The following is a 20,740-nucleotide window of genomic DNA, read 5'->3' on the forward strand; positions in this document are numbered from 1 at the left end:
ATAAAGAGACAAACATTTTTTTTCAGACGTAGTCAATGTTTGAACTTGTTTTGCTTGGCAATGATAATGTGGGCTCTTTTTCTTTTCCCCCTAAAAAGAGGTTGGAAGTTTGAAGGAGACCTACATTAGTGAAGTAAAAAGTGAAGAAATAAAAGGAAAGGGAAAATGGAGCTAATGAAACATTTTCAAATACAGGGAAAAGAACAGAGGAAGTTCAGAAGGAAGCACCAAGATATAGGATAGCACTGAAAGTAACACTGAATTTATTATATGTTTTTTTAAAAGCAAGCTATGTGAAACAGAGATTAATCTTTTATATTCTATTTTGTATATGGAAATGCCCTTTTTGTGTAAAGTTCAGAATAAAAAATATTTATCATTTATTAAAAAGCAAATAATTCCAAAGAATAATTAGGCTGCAATTTCTCCAACTCTGTCTCCCCTACCTAGCCAAAAACCATCTTCCAAGAGGTTCCACAATTAATAAAATGAATGAAATCCTCTATCTTGACTATCCTAAGTTAATGGCTAGGTAGTAAAAAAGTGTTCTTAAATCTGGAGGTCAGCTGCAGAGAAACTATGGATTCTATGAAAATCAAATTTTGACCTGCCTCCAAAAGTGTCAGGAGAAAGGAGTGCTTGGAACTCTAAAACTCAGCTATGCTTTCTAGATAAAAGGGCAGCAGAGGGTGCTACTGAGCTGGGCTAGTAACAAGAGCACGAGGAGGGAGGTGCTGCCTTAGTTAATAAATTGTTTCTCAGTCTCCAGATGCAAAGAATTTGGTAGAAAAAGTAAAACCAGTCAAAGGAGATGCCCCAATGTCTCTTTCCCATTTCCTTGGAAAGCTGATATTAACAAGAGACTGGAAGACTTATTGAGAAATGAACCTGTCAACTAAGGATGAACTTTCAGTCTGTCATGATGTTTATGACACATTTCCTCATATATAGATGGGGAGTGTTAGACTAGCTACTAGCTTCAGTCCCTCTCAGCTCTAAGATTCTGATTCAACCAATTCCTGAGGGTAAAAAGATCATGTTAACAGAATGGAAAGTAGAAGACTATGTCTAGAAATCTTGGCTTTTTGTACTGTCAAATTTTGAGGGCTTCTTGTCTGATTTTAAAAAAAAATTGGTTTGCACTCAAAATGGTAAATGACAGGACTTTAATAAGCTCAAGTGCACATTTTTCATCCCCATGTATTTTTACAGTGGCTGCAAAAAAATCAATCGCTTAAAACTGTTAGGTCAAAGAATTGTTGGAGCTGTTAATTTTCAGCAGAGAGAGTGATCCCTAAAAGAAAATATTTCTTCATAAAAATGTTGTACTTAAGTATATTCTGATAAGGTATTCTAAGAGTTAAGCTACTTTCTGGTAGTGAATATACCAGTCCTTAGGTTCACCCTTGCACTGGTTAGTGCAAGGGATAAAATCTTTCCTTTTGCTCTAGAGCTCCATATTTACAAAGAAAGAAGAATATGAATTGTCTCCAGGAAATAAGTACTGAGCTGCTGGATAGAAAGCACTTTGTATTAAAGAAAAGTTTGTTATTAGTAAAATATAATATCATATCCTACCCTTGATCATCTGCACAAAAAGAAGACAACTGCCCCTCACATAAGCCAAAAGAATATATAATACAAAAATTATTTTTAATGTGATATTGAATTCATTATCAGGAAGTCTTTTTTGTTTATTTTACAGCAAGCAATTCACCTCTTATGATGCTCTGACACTAAATAATATTTTAATGATGTCCAGTTATGTCTTCGAGTTTTCTTGGCAAAGATACTAGAGTGGCTTCCATTTCCTTCTGCAGCTCATTTTACAGATGGGGAAACTGAGGCAAAGTTAAGTGACTTGCCCAGGGTCACACAGCTAGTAAGTATGTCTGAGACCAGATTTGAACTCAGGAAGATGAATCTTCCTGATTCCAGGCCTGGCACTCTATCCACTGGCCCCTAGCTGTCCTTTTAATGTAAATATACATTAATACCTTGCTTATACAATACTTTAAATAACCTCTCAAACTTGCTGAGTAACAAAAGAAACCAGCCTAGAACTAACATTTTCCCCCAGATCATATACAAAATCTATGTTCTTCACGAGTAAGGCATTGAGTTTATTATAGCCCAAAGATATCCTTCTTTACCATATCATCTAATTGAAAAATAAATATGACAGAACTAGCAAATGGTATTGATCAATAACCAGACTTTTGAAACTAACAGGGAAGAACTACAAAGCCAATTAATGAATTATTCATCTCAAACCACAGTGCACTAAAAATTATTACCAAGGAGAAAAGAGGGGATTTGAGAATTTTAATCCAGACTGTTTTACACTTTAGACTCATCAAATAATTGCTTTATCCTCTGGTTGCCTTTGCCACATAAACACAGGTGCTTAGCAGATGTTTGTCAATAAGCCCACAGGAGAAGTATTACAAGTATAGAATATACACACATAACATACTAGTTGTTGGTGACATTCAGGGAATTGCTATCTCACAAATCAAGTTTACTCACATATATGACTGAGAAATTACTATGATAATATGTGTAACCTCCAATCACTAGGACTTTCCCTATGTGCCATATCCTGTTCTGATCCTGAACAACTGGCAGCCCCCAACAAAGACTCCATGCCAGTAAACAAGATGTTGTCTATAATGGACATGCCTGTATAACATATATGTTCATAGTAAATATAAGCTGAAAATTTCCAGCTTTAGTGGTCACTTTTACATACCTTCCCTTCTGGAGAACTATGGCATAATTTCCATGTCCTAATATAAACCAGCATGCAGCTACCCCACCCATGTCCTGGTGGTGGTGGTATGTTTTTTCTGCCTGTGAATGCACAAAACTGGATTTTCAATCTAGCTAAGTTTCAGAATTGTGAGGATCAACATTGGATAGCATAAACACAAGGTCATTGCTTCTGAAGTGAGCATTTAGGCCATCTTAGGTCTACAGTAGATAGAACAAAGAGGAGGAAGCTAGTACCTTGCTGGCTGACCTAGAAAACGATAATACTCATATTATTATTTGGGATAAGTTTCCCAAAGTCTTAGTCAAGTACATGGTACATAAGACCCTTGTGTGAGAGACAATTTACATGAAAATATACAACCCTTTTCAGATATGAATTCCTAGTTTTTTTCTGTAAGATATCTTGAAGCATATATTCATACTATTTACATAATCATTCACATAGATCCCACAAGTTCCCCTTCCTTTACTTGGTAATGAACTGAATCATTTAAAAAGTGACCCCTTTCCTGAATACGAGTATGTATCCTTCCCTTTCTTTAAATCACAGTTAAAGGCCATTTCTTTTATGAAGTTTTCCTTGATTATTGCCATCGAACTCAAACTAGTCAAAATAATCCCAGATCAAACACTAAACCTCAATGCAATCCTTAACTAGCATAAAATATCTTTGGATATTTGCATAGATTACATATTTATTTGGCTGCTTTGACTTATTAAATTATAATTTCCACATATACTATTTTAACTGTATGACTCGAATGACTAGCATGCTGAAATACTTGCTACTGCTACTAAAATACATACTCTTCTCTGAAGGTAGTGGAATTTAAAATCCATTAAAATTTGTTTTATTCTCAAACCCTTACATTGTTTTCCAGTGGTCCCCATTCTCTTGTCTGACTACCACTTCTCTTCCCAATGGTGATTCCCTTTAGTCCTAATTTTCTGACAGACTACTAAACTCTTCTTCTCCAGGGACTTATGTTCCTTTTCAAAACAGAGAATCACAGAATCCCAGTGTTAGAAGGGACTTCATAAGCCATTTATTTCAATTTCTTAAATGAAATGAGTCCCTTCTGAAATATCCCTCATGGATAATCATCTAGCCTCCATGTGAAGATCTATATTTTGGGGAGCAATGCTGACATGAGGCAAGTCATTCCATTTTAAAATTTTTGTTATACACTTAATTGCTATCAACAAAGAAAAATAAATATGCAGAATAAAAATTTTAAAATAATACCTAGCTTTGACAGCCAAAAAAGATTACTTTTGCTCTGTGTCCCAAGTCCATGTTTAGTTCTTATTTTTCCATATCTCTTTATGTTTATAATTACCCTTTTTAAAATATAAGAATATTCCATTTAGTTATTCTTCAATCACTGAACATATACATTATTTCCATAGGGGTTATTTGGAGGGGGGAATATCACCAATAGATGTAAAACTGTAAGGTCAAAAAGATACAATATGTTTTATTGCCAGAATGCTCTACAGAATGTTCGTACCAGTGTACAGCCCAACCAACAATGTATTAAACTATTTTCTGCAACCCTACCCACATTCGGTTTTATAATTTTGATATCCTAGTGGGAAAAAGGGGTAGTATTTTGATTTTGTCTTAGTTTGCTTTTCTCTTATATTGGGGAATTTGAGCCTCTTTTCATATGATTATTAAGATTTTGGGTTCCCTACTTTAAAAAATATCTATTCACCTCCATTGGCCACTGTTCCAATGGGTCAAACATATTTGTCACACACATAATTATGCATCAATTCCTTTTTTATGTTAAGTTTATTTATTAGTGATTCTAAGTGTTTTTATAACAATTAAATGTGATAAATGAATTTAACATATTAGAAGAGTTCTGTACATAAAAGACTGACTATATACTATACAAACTATGCAAATTGTACAAAGCCAGTTTTCAGTGCCTGTTTAACTGTGAAGAATCCTATTTAGTACACTTCTCCTCCTGAAGTGGTTCATACTGATTCGGCTCATATTGGATATCAGATCTATTATATCTGACATATTCACTACAAATTTTTTTTAAAGATCTATTTGTTTTCTTGTAATTTTGAGGGTATTGCTTTTTATTTTAAAAAATTCATTTATCTTTGAGTAACCAAACACTTCAATTTTATGTCCAGTGACTTCTTCCATTTTTAAAATTAATACAATGTTAGAGCAGAACTATAATATGTCTAGAAATGTTGAATCTTAGATTCTTCCATGTTGGCGTCACTGCATCGTTTGTATGCTATTACCATTTGTCTTCAGAAATATAGGTCTGTTCTGACAAAATGGGACCATGCTCTGTGTATGCTTATGGGTATCACTTATTTTTGCTAATTCTGGAAAATTTTCTCTCAGAATAATCTGGAATATCATATTTAGGCTTTTTTGGTTTTTGTTTTTCTAAAATTTCTAGGATGTCAGTAACCTTAAGATTATTGGATCTGAAGCTACCATCTGGGCCTGTCATTTGATTCCATATAACTTCCCATTCTTTTTGATAACTCAGTGATTTTCTGAGCCTGGGTTCCTTCCAATAGATATACATTGCTATCATTTTGTTTTCTCTTACAATAAGTTTGTCATTGATCAAGTTGGTTGATTTCTTTTTCAGGTCCTTTATTTTTATTTCACATACTATTTTCTTCACAATTTCTTCCTGATCTTTTAAAGTTCCTTATTATTCTAACTTGAATTTCCTAATAATTTAACTTTCTTCTGACTTTTATTTATAGTATGATTTTCCTAGCAGTGTTAACTCCTGCTTAATTTCTTTAAAAACATTACTGATCTTTCATCTGTAGCCCAGAGTCTCAAGCTCTGGGTTTACAAGAACAAGTAGATTCAATAGTTGGTGCTCCTCAAAAATCATTCCTTTTGACTTGTTTTGTTCATTCAGCACCTCTTCTGGAATCCTAAGGCTATAGCTCATGACTAGGTCTCCACAAATGAGGATAAAAGGGCCCCAGCTCTCATGCAAGACTCATGGTAACAATAAATACCAGATCCAAGACAGTTTTTATTTCACCCCACAGAAAGAATGCAGGAAAGTACCAAAGAATGACAGTAGCCCATAATAAAGACACTTTCCTCTTTTCCAATGAGTCCTACTTTCCACCCCAGGGATGAATATAGTCATCCAGCTTTAATATACTAACCTAAATGAAAAGGAAAAAAAATGCTTGAAGTTGTTAGGGAGGCAAGCCCCTTCCAGTCAACAGTAGGAGCAGCACCAGGGCCACACATTCAATTCATGGTCTAGGAACTCTCAATTCTCCTCTACAAGGGAGAGATTCATGAATTCTCACCACTCCTTCAGTAGGGTAGGGTTAAGAAACTCCTATTATTTGGCCATGGGATTTTCCCCTACCCCCATCTTTCAGGCCAAAAAACTCTGCCTCTGTCAATGTCTTTCCATAACTGCTATCTCTGGTGCAGATGGGAGAATACTTACTATGTGAAAGGGTAGTCTTCATTTCCACACCCCCAGGGATCTAGCTCTCTGATCTTTTGTTTCTGGTTGGTATTCAGCTTCCCTTCCTATCCCTCATGATTTCAGTTTTATTCAGTTTTATAAGCCCATTTGATAGCTTGACCTAATCAAATCATGCCTGAGACTTAATCCAATACATAGGAATATTTGCTATCAATGGAGCAGGAGACATGGTAAACAGAAAACTGACCTTGAAGGCAAGAAGACGTAAGTTCAAGTTCCATCTCCAACACATTATTATCTGTAGGACACCGGCCAAGTAAACAATGGTTGGCACATAGTAAGCACCTTATAAGTGACAACCTAGAGGACTCTTAAGTTACAGAGATGGTGCTAAACAGCAGTGGTGTAGGAAATTTTCTCACCTGGGATTTCCCTGTACCAACGAAATCATAAGTTTAGTCTCTATTCCTTATCAATAAGGAACAATCTGAATCTTCTACACAAAATCAAAGGCTAAAATAAAGGCTCATACTCATGAGCCATACTCATAATCAATATTTAATGGAGATAGCTACATCCATCAAGGGAACATAAATTCATTAAGTTAACCTCTTTGTTGAGGAAGTAGCTCAGTGGATCATGTGCTACTTGTTTTTCTACCTGAATTGTATCAAGTCCTTCAGGTTTGGGTTTGTTGTTGGTTTTTTCTAGTTTTTCCATAGTAGTTTAAAAATTTATTCATACTTTGTTTTGTTTATTTTCCATCTTGATTGATTTCACTGTGTTTTTTAAATGAACATTTTCCTTATTTTTGGTGCTTTATTTTTGTTTCTTTGAGTAGACATATAAAGATCCCAGTTCCCCTTCTGCTCTCGTGGATGGAAAGCCAACCTATTACATTTTTTGGAACAGACAGAATACACTCTCTTATTATGAATAGTAATGTACTTCCCTTTAGCTTCCATCCACTTGTACTAGTTCTGCCCTATGGGGCTAAATACCATAAATCTAATCACATTTTACATGACAAACATTCATGTACTTGAAGAGGGTTATTGTGCCCCACCCTCCAATTTTTTCTAGGCTAAACATCCCCTATTCTTTTAAAAGATCTTTGTATGGCATGGCTTCAAGCCTCTTTACCATGTTGGTTCTATTCTTCTAGATGTGTTTTCACATTGTCCTTCCTTTAAAATGGTAATGAGAACTGCACATAGCACTCCAGATGTGATCTGATCAGAACAGATTACAGTGGGACTATCATTTCCCTCTGATACAAAGGAGCGACAAAAAATATTACATGGATATTTTAGATCACAGTGGCACTGAGCCCCTAATATCCCCCACCCCACCCCTGTGATATGGAAGAGATAACTGTGCATACTATGAAAATCAGCTTATCTACTTTCCTTCTACAACTGCCTTTTTCCTGTGGCTTGAAACAACCTCATTCTTGCCACTCTTCCTGTAAATTGTATAACCCTCTGCCCAAGATGGAAGTGACCCTTAGGTAATCTTAAATTTATCCCCTCCCTTATTACCTATATTTTGTGATAGGACATTTCAAATTCAGACATTACAGAAAAGTCTGGAGTCAACAAGTATTCTGACCTCTATTTACTGGTGCATATATGATATTTTGATCCTATAAAGCATGGGAATAACCTCTTAATGAAACGGCATCCCCATCTTGACCAGCTTTTTTAAAAACTTTTTAAAATGTTGCTTTATTTAAAATAATACATAATTTTATTCCAAGAAAATTACTGAGGGTAACTTCTACTCTGTGAGCTAGGGGATAGAACCATCTGTTTTCTTAAATCAGCAGCCACTATTCTTTTAATGGAAAGAAGACAAACCTTTTTTTCCCCAAAAGTTCTCCATTTTGAGCTTGGCAACAGAGGGCATGTCTTTGGGATGATATCTATCTGAACTAGAAGATTAAATTTTGCTTCAAGTAATTGCTCATTATTTTGGGATTACTTTTAGGAAGAACCTTTGAAAGGAGAGTACACATTTTTGCTTGGATGACCAGGTTTATGAATAAATGATTCCAAAAGATTTTGGAAATTTTATCAGGAAGTTATCCTAAATGCTTTAGTTTTCTCACCACTCTGGAGGCCTAGACTTTTTAGCCCTGCTCTTTTTTTTAGCATAGGCCATGAGAACCTGGGACTTGGTCATAGGCCGGTTCCACTCCATTCATCAAGGGAAAGTTGCCCCAAACCAATCCCATACCCTATATCACAGGAGGTTGCAACACCTGAAATTGAGATTAGCCTTCCATATTTTTATAACTTTGCTAACAAATTCAGAATAGCTGATCACCAGGCACATATAAGTCTCAGTTGAGAAGATATCTACAGTTCAAGGGATAGTCCAACAAAGAGGGACCCTTTTGTTTCTCTGATAATCGGTAATCATAAGGGTGATACAGTAGGACTAAGCAAACCAGAAATGGTATACTGTCTTGTCATATGCCCTAGCCCAGAATACCATGTCTTTTTACCTAGATATATTCCATACAGGCAAATAATTGGTTTACCCTAGCTTACTGACTAGGACTTTGTAAAATTTTAGACAGAGGTAAGTCTAAGTAATTTGAATAGGACCTATACATTGGACTGAGAGAAGTCTAAACAAGTCAGACTGCTTTAATCCAGACATGACAGAAAAGTAAGATCCCATAGATATGCTGTTCTTTCCTAGACATATTATTTTTTTGTTCACTGATTAATATATATGAATATATGCTTAGGTATGATACTTCAATCTTTTAATATTTGGTAATCATTACTTAAAGAAGCAATGACACCTAAATTGGCCAGCCATCTTTTAATAAATCTTTGAGCAATCTTTCCTTTCTTAAAAGAATAAGTGGTTTTATTCCATCACACCATCATTTTACAGATGAAAAAACCTGTTTTATCTTATCTATCATTAAATTCCCATGTGAATTTTCCTTTGTAGCCTAACTGATTTGTTCATTTTCACTCAAATAAAAATCCTAATTTCCTCTCTCTGTGCTTTATTCACCCCGTTCTACTCACCTTCCTGTTCCTCCCCAAATCTGACTTACCATCCAAGTCCAATCATCTTCATAAAGCCTATTATCTCCCTGAATTGACAATTAAGCCTTTAACTATTATTTACCTTTGCAAGTGTCAATTTCTTTTCTCCCTAACTAAATTGTAAGCTCCATGATGGGTAGAAATTCTGTCTTAAACTTCTCCAGGTTGCCTTGTGTCATTGGGATGTGAAGTAGTTTCTGGTTATAAAATGGGTATATCTTCCAAATTTGGGGACGAAATAAAACATTGCTCTTTGATGCTAAAACTAACAAAAACTGAAAATAAAATGACTAAGATTAACCACCTTCAAAACTTATCCAACTTATAGGGTAATTTTGGAATGGGTGACAGAGGACACTATGGTATCTCCACATAAGGAGAATAGCAGGTCTCCATGTATCATCAGAGAAACACGAATCCAAATTGAACTAATAGAAGAAAAAGCGTATCAAGTACAGAGTTGTTGTTGAGCACAGAGTTGACTTCATAGAGACCACCATGTCCCATACCTAAGATACTTAAGCATTTTTCTGAAATGTCAACACCCCTATTGAGCCAACGTAGAGCAAGAAGGATAAAATAAAACTGAGATGAAAGTATCTGGGATAATGGCAAAAGTTCTGGGTTTAGACTTAGAGAAACTGTGGGTTTAGATCTCAACTTTAATACTCATATGTATCTTTGGGCAAGTCATTTCACCCTCTCAGATCCCCAGTTTTGTATTCATTAAATTTCACACACTGAGCAATATCAAACTGCATTTGTCAACCTCTCTAAGAATTCTGCCTTACTCACTTTGGTTGTATTTGTCACAAACCTAATAGCAAAAGGATCAGTGTGTAATTGCCTGTGTGCCCATCACAGCTGCGCTTCAATGTGAAATATTCCACTGATACCTATCAAAATGGCTTTTAATGCTCAGTATGTTGGCATCCTTCATCTGCTCCCCTCTCAACTTGATTCCACAAGCTTATGAGGGATAAGGATACTTTTACTGCAAACTTCACAAAGTTGTTAAAAGAAAGTGCTTTGTAAACTTTAGGTGCTATTGAAATGCAAATTATTCCAATAAAAGCAAACCAATTTGTTGACATTTGACAGACAACTCAATCTTCTCTTAAGAGTACTTACCTAGGAATATCATCTCCCATTGTTACACAGCCATAGAGGAAGACGATCACTCCAATTACTGAAGCTGGAATGAGGAATGAAGTATATAAACCCAACCAAGCAAAATACAGGCCAATTTTTTCTCCAAAATACTTCCTGAAAAACAAAAGAAACATAAATTAAAGGTCTAATCACTTGCCTCATTTCTGGACATACATCAATAGGAATAAACAAATCTAAATCTGCCTCTTTGAAAATATTACTTATAGTTCCTAGGCTTGCCAAGCAGGACAAATTTGATCTTTCTCCCATACCATCACCATTTAAGTACTTAAAAAATTATTCCCTGCGTTAAGTCTTCTCTAAGCTAAAAACTTCCCATTCCTTCAACCTGTACTCATACATAATGGACTACAGGCCCTTTACTAATCTGCTCGTCCTTCTTTGAACATTCTCTAGTTCATGAATGTCCTTCTAAAACTGCTACCCAGAAATGAATACAATACTCTAAATGTGGTCTGACCAGTGCAGAATATAGCAAAATAAAATACTGCCTCCTTTTTTTTTTAACAAATACTTGTTACATTAATGAATGCATGATTTTTTTGGAGGGGGGGGGAGTTACATAAAAAGTAACATGCAGTCCCTACTTCTCAAGGGATTTTTAATTTAAAAGTGGTGATTAGATATATACATGAATGATTAGAATCCAAATTGTTGTCGTTCAGTCATATCTGCCTCTTCATGACCCTGTGGACTATAAAATGCCAGTGTTGTCCATGGGGTTTTCTTGGCAAAAATACTGTAGTGGTTTGCCATTTCCTTCTCCAGTGGATTAAGGCAAACAGAGGTTAAATGACTTGCCCAGGGTCATATAGCAAGTAAGTACCTGGGACCACAACAGGTCTTCCAGGCTCTAGGTCCTGAACCATCTAGCTGCCTCCACAATCGAAATTAGAATATGGTAAATCCAGAAGGGAGTTTGCTTGAAAGTACTTTGAAAATCTAGGGTATTAATGAAAAGAAATGCTAGAGAAGGTGGCCTAGCCATACCAGATATTAAACTGTACTACAGAGCAGCAGTCATCAAAACTACCTGGTACTGGCTAAGAAACAGAGGTGTGGATCAGTGGAGTAGGATAGGACTACAAGAAGGAGAAGTCAACAACTATAGCAATCTACTCTTTGATAAATCCAAAGAGGCCAGCTTCTGGGCTAATAATTCACTATTTCACAAAAACTGTTGGGAAAATTGGAAAATGGTAGGGCAGAAACTGGGCATAGACCAATATCTTACACCATATACCAAAATAAAGTCAAAATGGGTTCAGGATTTAGGAGTAAAGGCTGATACTATAAGTAATTTGGGAGAGCAAGGAATAGTTTACTTATCAGATTTATGGAAAAGAAAAGAATTCATGACCCAACAAGAAATAGAGAGCATTACAAAATGCAAAATGGATAATTTTGATTATGTTAAATTGAAATGTTTTTGTACAAAAAAAGCCAATGCAACAAAAATTAGGAGAGAAGCAGAAAACTGGGAGAAAATCTTTACAACTAGTATCTCTGATAAAGGCCTCATTTCTAAAATATACAGGGAACTGAGCCAAATATATAGGAATACAAGCCATTCCCCAATTGAGAAATGGTCAAAGGATATGAACAGGCAGTTTTCAGAGGAAGAAATTAAAGCTATCTATAGCCATATGAAAAAATGCTCTAAATCACTACTGATTAGAGAAATGCAAATCAAAACAACTCTTAGATACCACATCTCTCCTGTCAGATTGGCTAAAATAACAAAACAGGAAAATGATAAATGCTGGAGAGGATGTGGGAAAATTGGAACATTGTTACATTGCTGGTGGAGTTGTAAGATGATCAAGCCATTTTGGAGAGTAATTTGGAACTACGCCCAAAGGGCCACAGGAATGTTCATACCCTTTGACCCAGCAATACCACTTCTAGGGTTGTATCCCAAAGAAATCACACAAGAGGGAAAGGGACCCGTATGTACAAAATTATTTATAGCGGCTCTTTTTGTGGTAGCCAAGAATTGGAAATCAAAGGGATGCCCATCAATTGGGGAATGGCTGAACAAGCTGTGGTATATGAAGGTAATGGAATACTATTGTGCCACAAGAAATGGGAATGATACGGACTTCGTAACAACCTGGAAAAACCTACACGACATAATGCTGAGTGAGCGGAGCAGAGCCAGGAGAATATTGTACCCAACCACAGATATATGGATTCCATGAGGACCAACCCTGACAGACTTTGCTCTTCTCAGCAACACAAGGTGCAAGGACAACTCCAAAGGACTCACGATGGAGAATGCCATCTACATCCAGAGAAAGAACTATGAAGTTTGAATGCAGATTGAGGAACACTTCATGCTCGCCTTTTTTTCTTCTCTTTTGTTTTTGTTTTTGGGTTTTTTTTTTGGTTCTGTTTCTTCTTTCTCATGATTCATTCCATTGGTCATAATTCTTCTCCACAACTTGACTAGTGTATAAATTAATTCAATGTGAAGTTATATGTGGTAGTTATATGAGATTCCATGCCATCTTGGGGAGGGAGAGGGGAGGGAGGGGAGAAAATCTGGAACTCAAAATTATGTAGAACCATGTGTTGTAAACTAAAAAGAAAAAAAATTAAAAAAAAGAATGAAGGACAAAAAAAAGAAAAAAGAAAGTACTTTGAAAATTCAAAGTGGGGAGAGGTCACTTCTTTTATTAATTTATTTTAATAACATTTATTAAGCACTGACAATAAGATCAGAAGATCACTTCTGGCTAAGAAGCTTATGAAAGGTGGAGGAGGTGGCACCATAACCAGGGTCTTGAATGATTAGAATTATAAATGGCAGAGATGTAAGGGAGAGCATTTCGAGTACAGGAAACTGCTGAAACAAAAGCATGGAGGTGAGACAGAGTTAGAGATTTGGGGAGGACAGCATTCCAATTTTAAATGGAGTCCAAACTACATGAAGGGGAGTAGTATAAGATCAGGCTCAGACAAATATTGGAGATAGACTGGAGAGCCCTTTAATGCCAGCCTGAGGATCTGTAGACAGTGGATAGTCACTGAAAGCTCTTAAGGGAATGACATGACAAAAGTGAGTGTGTTAGGATTATTACTTGAAGAATGAAGAAGAGAAGGAGAAAATGACAAAACTGTAAAAGGGAAGAGGAAAGAAGAGAAGAAAGGAAAGGAGAAAACATGGAGAAGGAAGAAAGTCAAAAAATGAGAAAGAGGAGGAAGCAAAGGAAGTAACAGTAGCTAAGAGTCTAGATAATCCATAGAATAGATACTCAACACTTAAATTACTGAATAGTCGCAACACAGCATGTAAAACTATTTATGACTCAAGGATCAATTACTTCAATATGAGCTTCTTTCTTCTTACCCGCACCCAATTCATTTCTCCAAAGTAAAATTAAATTGGATTGATGGACTTCAGTCAATATGTTTGCATAGTAAAAGAGAAACTGGGGATTGAATTAATAAATTTGGCAAATTTGGGACATTCTTAAAGTCCATTCAGATCAAGCCACCCTCAATTACCCAGAGTCCATATTCCCTAAAGTGCTGTACAATGTCCAATTACCTCTGGCTGCTTTCAATTGAGTAGTTCACACAGTGAAGAACAGGGGTGGAGAACCTGTGGCCTTGAGGCCACATGTAGTCCTCTAGGTCCTCAAGTGCAGCCCTTTGACTGAATCTAAACTTCACAGAACAAATCCCCTTAATAAAAGGATTTGTTCTGTAAAACTTGGACTCAGTCAAAAGGCCATACCCAACACCTTAGAAGACCACATGTGGCCTCCAGGCCGCAGGTTCCCCGCCCCTGGTGTAGAAGCTATGGAAAGACAATGATAAATCCTTATATGTTTCAACAATTCTGGAAACTTAGAGCCTAGTCTGCTTGGCTTACCTGAAATAATGACACTTGATGGAGGCCTCAAAATGGTAGGGGGGAGGAAGAATTAAGGGTAAAAAACTGTCCCTAGACAAATTTAAGCAGGTGAAAATCAAAAGTACTCATATCCTCACTCCATTTTTCTGTGCAACCTTTAAACATACTGTAATGTCTGCATGCTATTTCTCCTCTGACTGGGGTTCTCTCTTGTAGGACCCAACCTGTCCTACTCTATTCAAGGTAAGAAACTTCCCTCATCCCTATTCTTCATCAAAACTTACCTTTCCTGTTTTCTCATTTTCTCAGGGTCTTGCTCTGTATTAAGTAACCTAATCTGATAAACCAATCTGTGCTACTAAATGAGTTAATGTCTATTAGAATTTATTACTGTCTCCCAAGTAACATAACTTCTATTTAACAGAAAGCAGGATCAAATTTACTGGGCTCTAGGTACCCAAAGCACTTTAATAGAAGAACAATTCATGTTAGTATTTCACTTTAAGGTTCACAAAACATTTAATAATCCAAATGGCTGACTCTCAAAAGAAGTTTGGAAATCCCAAACTTCAGAAGAAGCCAAGGAAAGGAGGCGAAATATCTCCCCTAGATGGATATTAAATTGGTCCAACATGATGTGTTTTCAAAAGTGTAGACGCCCTGATCCAGCATCATTTGCCTTTCTTCCTGTTTGTAAATTGGCCATAGATTTAATGATTGGGTGAGTCAACATGGTGTAGCAGAAAGAATACCAGTAGGGAAAGTAAGATTCTAGTCCTTATACCACAGCTGACTGATTAACTATCACCTTTAATAAATGATTTAGTCTCTCTGGCACCCTCAGCTTCCCTCTCTGTTAAGTAACTTAGTATAAGGACAAATGAGATGATTGTTGTCTACGTGCTTAGGAAACATAAGCATCATATGAGTAAAAGAGATGATCATTTTTTTCTAATATCTCTCAAGCTATCAAAGTTAGAATGACAAATGTAATTTTCTAGTAATTTTCTAATTTTCTGCAATTTTTCTCTTTTTCTCATTAGCTTTTAGAAAGCCTGTCACCAAACAGTTGAATGAAATTCCTTAAGTGCCTTAAAAATAATACTTTGTGATCCTAGGATAATTTCAACTAATAGCAAAAGCTCCCAAAGATTGAGAGACCACAGCAGAGTAGAAAGACTAATGGATTAGAAATTAGGAGAGCTAGGTGATGTAGGGGAGAGAATACCAGGCCTAGAGTCAGGAAGATTTATCCTCCTGAATTCCAATCTGGCCTCATACACTTAATAGCAATGTGACCCTGGGCAAGTCACTTATCCCTGTTTGCCTCAGTTTACTTAACTGCAAAGTGACCTGGAGAAGGAAATGGCAAACCATTTCAGCATCTTTGCCAAGAAAACCCTAAAAGGGGTCATGAAGAATCAGACACGACTGAAAAATTACCTGAACGACAAAAAATTTAAGTCCAAACTCGGCTACTTGCTAATCACATGACCTTAGGCAACTTCCTTAACCTCCCTGAGCCTCAGTTTCCTCAATTGTGAAATAAGGTGTTGGACTAGATCATGAAGGTACTTTACAACTTCACAGATATTCTATAATCTATTAATTTAACAAGTCAATTTGTTGCATTCAAGGCATGGTGCTAGGTGCTGAGATGCAAAAAATAGAAGTGACACAGACCTTATGAAAGGGAAAGACACAGACATAAATTTAACTGCAGTTTTAATAGCCCCATCCACAGAAACTATGAATGATGTTACTGTACACTTTTAAATGGATACAATTTTGGGTGAGAGGCAGTTTAATTGTCATTCTGTCTGCTATTAATTACGAAAGCTGGAGAGAGATGGTAGTAGATACTGAGACAGAAAGGTGTAAAAGAACTATTTTCCTGAGAGACTGAGGGAATTAACTCTCATCTTTGAAAAAGACTAAAATGATATTACGTGAAAGAATGAAATTTAATTCTTGTGCTGTGACTGCCGTCCTGAGAGAACTGAAGGGTGGGACTGTGTTTCCACAGAGTTAAGAGAAAGTCAACAGTTGCAATTGATAGTGAGAATGACTCTGATCTTTCTCATGTGATATATTTTTAATTACTTAAATAGGTATTTGTATTGTTTATTACACTCTTAAGAAATTGTACGACCAGTAATACTTATGTCTTTTTTTTAAGTCTCAAAGTCTAAGAGTTTGAAAGAAAAAGGAGAAAAATAGCTTGCAGTAAATCAGGCTCCCCCAGGGTTTTGGTTTTGGTTGTTGTTTTGTTTTATTTTTTGTTTGGGGGGAGGTGGATGCTTGTTTCTCTGTAAATTGAGATGGAAACTCAGAGCTAATTGATTAATGAAACAATCTATGAATTTCTATTAATTTACAAGGAAATGTCAGAATATACACAATAATTTCATGAGATATCAGGACAAGAATCTTAAAGGAAATTAATCAGTAGAAGGTTAAAAAAAAGTTGGACATACTGAGAAATTTGTTGATAACTTCTCATAGTAGAGTTTTGCCTTAGATACTGAACCATTGTCCTAAGTTCTTTCCTAATAGACTTTTTTTGAAAAGTATGGTAGGATCCACTTTGAACACCTACAATGTCTCTTCAGCTAAGTGGTCATAGTCATCAGAAGCATATTTGGGAGTCCTGGCAACTTTAATAATGGTTCTTATTAGATGATATGATATTTTAAAAATTGCACATACATGAATTGGATTGGACTGGATACTGTCACTCAACTTCTGTTGCTCATGATGACTGCAAACAAAAAGACATCATGAAGATGTCAATGGTAACTTAAGCCCTAATACCTGAATAAGGAAGCAGAAAACAAGCCTACAAAGGACTCAATAACACCCTCCAAAATAAGTTACCATAAAATTTAATACTATATTACTTCAATGCATAGTGGAAGATGAACAAAAATGAAAAAAAACTTGGCAAATACAATTCATAATCAAGAAATAAAAGCGGTCCAAAAACTTGCAGATCATATAAAGCTCCATGTTTCATAGATCATGAATTCTTCCTTCAAGAAGATAGAAGGAGGCATTGAAAATAGAAAGCACCAAATAAGATCACACACACTCAAAATTATAAGGACTGTATCTTCACAGAAAACAACTGACTGCTAATATGGGAGTCATTTCTGAGTCAAATATATGTATAAAGTCAGAAAACCTACATAGAGAAAAAGATCAAACTCAAAAGCATAAGAAAAATTTAAGAAGTGAGAAAGTATGCTGTACAATTAAAACAGTTCCAACTTGATGTAGATAAATTAGCTTTCTTCACCAAAACTTAGGAGGAGAGCCAGCTATAGAAAAAAACTGAACCATTAGGAGAGAAGAGAGATTTCTTTCTTCTACAAACTCCTGCACCATCAGTCATATCATCTACTCAGTCAGGCAATCAGTCAAGCACCAAGCATTCATTAAAACCTTAACAGATCCCAGATACAATGGTACTCACTGATGACACAAAGACAGTCAAAAATATTCCCTATGCACACATAAATATACAGAGAGAGAGAGAGAGAGAGAGAGAGAGAGACAGACAGAGACACAGACACCGAGAGAGAGAGAGAATCGATATAAAGTAATCTCAGAAGGAAAGTAAAAACAGTTAAGGAGTGGGAAGAGAAGAGGATGGGGATAGAAAAAGCCTCCTGCAGGAGGTAGGATTTGAATTATTGGAGCTGAGAAAAGACAGAATTGAAGAGGAAGAACATTCCAGGTATTGAGGACAATTAGTACAAAGGCACAAAGATGAGAGATGTGGGTCCTATACAGACAGTCGGATTTCAATATACGTAGAGGGGGTAAAAGGTAAGGATACTGAAGAATATCAAGGGAATTAATGATAAAAATGCAAAGGAAGGAAGTCTAGTCATACCACACTAAACTAGACACACTAAAACTGTATCATAAAGTGGCAATCATCAAAATTATGTGGCACTGGCTAAGGAATACAGTGATGAATCAGTAGAATAGGTTAGGCACACAAGAGACATGGTAAATGACTATAGTAGTCTACTGTCTGATAAACCCAAAAACTCCAGCTTCTGAGATAAGAACTCACTATTTGACAAAAACTTCTGGGAAAACTGGAAAATAATATGGCAGACACTAGGCATCGACCAACATCTCACACCCTATACCAAGATAAGGTCCAAATGGGTACATGATTTAGACATAAAGGGTGATACCATAAGCAAATTAGAAGAGCAAGGAATAGTTTACCTGTTAGATCTATGGAGAAGGAAAGAATTCATGACTAAATGAAAGATAGAGAACATTATGAAATGCAAAATGGATAATTTTGATTACGTTAAATTAAAAAGGTTGCGCACAAACAAAACTAATGCAACCAAGATTTTTAAGAAAGAGGCAGAACTAGTCATGTTTGCAGGCAGCAGAGTGGAGCTAGTAGACAGGGAGAGTTTGAAGCTGAGAGAGGAGATGATTATGGTGGCCATCTGTTGGAGGTGACAGGAAGGGCTGGGATTAGTGCTGCAAATAGAAGGTGGTTTTGGCTGGGAGAGGGGTGATTTCTTTATCAGGGATGGGAGTAAAGGAGGAGAGAATCGAAGATGATTTTGAGGGCTTTGAGGATGTAGAGTAGGGGACAAGAGGGAGTTTGTGGTGGATGGCCTCTCTTTTCTTAGTAAAGTGTAAGTGGGGCAGTTCTCAAGGGGATTCCTGGAGGAGAGGATTTGAAATGAGAGAAAAGAAGGTTTAGAATTGCCACTGTGGGAAGTGTGATAGAGAACCAATTAGGAAGGAATAAGATAATTGATTTGTGGCTATGATGACCTGGTTGGGATTAGATAAAAAATGTAACCCTATCATCTCAGTTGTTTGACTTCCCCCTGCAGCATTTGGCTACAAGTGAGGAGGAGTGGAGGAAGCTGATCCTAGAAACAATCCAAGGTTTGGGTTTGGCAAGTTAGGAGAGGTGATAAGACAAGTTGGGGGCTGGGGGAAGAAATTCTAGAGTAAAGGCTTTGTAATGTTGAACTAGTTAACTGTTAAATCAAGATTGGGAAGGGAGCAAAGTGAAGCTGGAATACCACTGATGGTCTGAGAGACTACTGAGGGGTGGAGGGACTAGGGGTCACAGTGCAGATAAAGAATAAGTTTAGGAGAAGTGAGGTATTGGGAGTGATGGAATGATTGTTGTCGATATCTTCTCAGATCTTTTCCATTTTTCTCCTGTTTTTTTATTCTCCTTCCAACTTCATCTTTAAATATACACGGAATGATCTGACTTAATTGGGTTGCTTGCCAAGCTTTCTATAAACTTGTTTTTCTCTTTATTGTTTCTCACTGTTTTATGAGGTGATACTGCTCATGATATTCCCTAACCTCTTCTATAAGATTCTGCAAATGAATTTATATTCAAAACTGGTGTTGTCCTTGGCCGCCATGTCTTTTTCTTTGGCAAGGAGATCAAATGTTTGCTGGCCTTGCTAGCTGAACGGGGCTTGGATTTGAATTATAGAGTACTGGAAATGATTAAACAAAAGTAATTTACAATTATAAGGCTAGAGGCACTTACTGAAGGATCATAGGCTTGAGAGCTAAAAGGGACCTCAGAAGTCATGTGGTCCAACTCTACCATTTTACGGATGAGGAAACTGTGACACAAAGAAATGAGGTGATCTGTCCCAGGTTACACAGGCAGTAGGTGGCAGAGATAATATTTGAACCCAGTTCCTCTGACTCTAAACCCAGGGCTTTTCCTACTATATCGTGGAGTCTATCTACGCCCTAGATCAGGTGGAAATCATCAAGTTGATCACCTGGTCTACTATCTCTGAAGTAACAGACCCATTTAACACAACCAGCTTCAAGCCTTAACCTCCTGCATTGTCAAGTATGCTGCAGGCTCCACTAATGAAAAATGTATGTCCCACTGTTGATCCAGCTTTACTGTAAAATATTTTTTTTCCTACTGAGGCCAGCGTAATAGCAGTGTTCCCACAATATAGAATAAGATAGACTTCATGATTCTGGGTGAGCATTTAGCTATCTCACAAGCTATCTCTAAGGAAGAGTACCAAGGGAAGTTCTCTGAGGCAATGACAGATGCTTATGGCCACAAATGGCCAAAGCAACTCATTCTCCTAATTCCAGATTTCTAAATATCCTGTCTTCCTGGTGTTGCTTCATTGCTTGCCCTGGGTGAAGCATCTACTGGATATGTCACTGCCTCTTTCCTTTCTGTAGCTCAAGCCTAGATGACCAAGGTAAAGTGTCTGTCTACTCACAAACTTTTCCAGTTTCCTGCCTTTACCCATTGAGCATGCTCCAATGGGGCAAGTGACAAGCCCCGGGACATTCTTGAATGAACTCCGTGGTCCAGTGGTTGGCTCGTTCTTAAAAATCTTCACTTG

The 20,740-nt window shown here is 36.7% G+C and overlaps 1 protein-coding gene across 1 annotated transcript in view; it reads right to left on the reverse strand.

Moving 5' to 3' along the window:
• The window catches only part of ANO2 (anoctamin 2), a 536,951-nt gene that overhangs the window by 251,593 nt on the left and 264,618 nt on the right, over nucleotides 1-20,740 (reverse strand). The window contains exon 10 of the mRNA XM_036759072.1: nucleotides 10,436-10,570. Coding sequence (XP_036614967.1) covers nucleotides 10,436-10,570 — 135 coding nt within the window. The remainder of the gene's footprint in view (nucleotides 1-10,435; nucleotides 10,571-20,740) is intronic.

This window comes from Trichosurus vulpecula, chromosome 5, assembly GCF_011100635.1.
Source record: "Trichosurus vulpecula isolate mTriVul1 chromosome 5, mTriVul1.pri, whole genome shotgun sequence".
Classification (NCBI taxonomy): Eukaryota; Metazoa; Chordata; class Mammalia; order Diprotodontia; family Phalangeridae; genus Trichosurus; species Trichosurus vulpecula.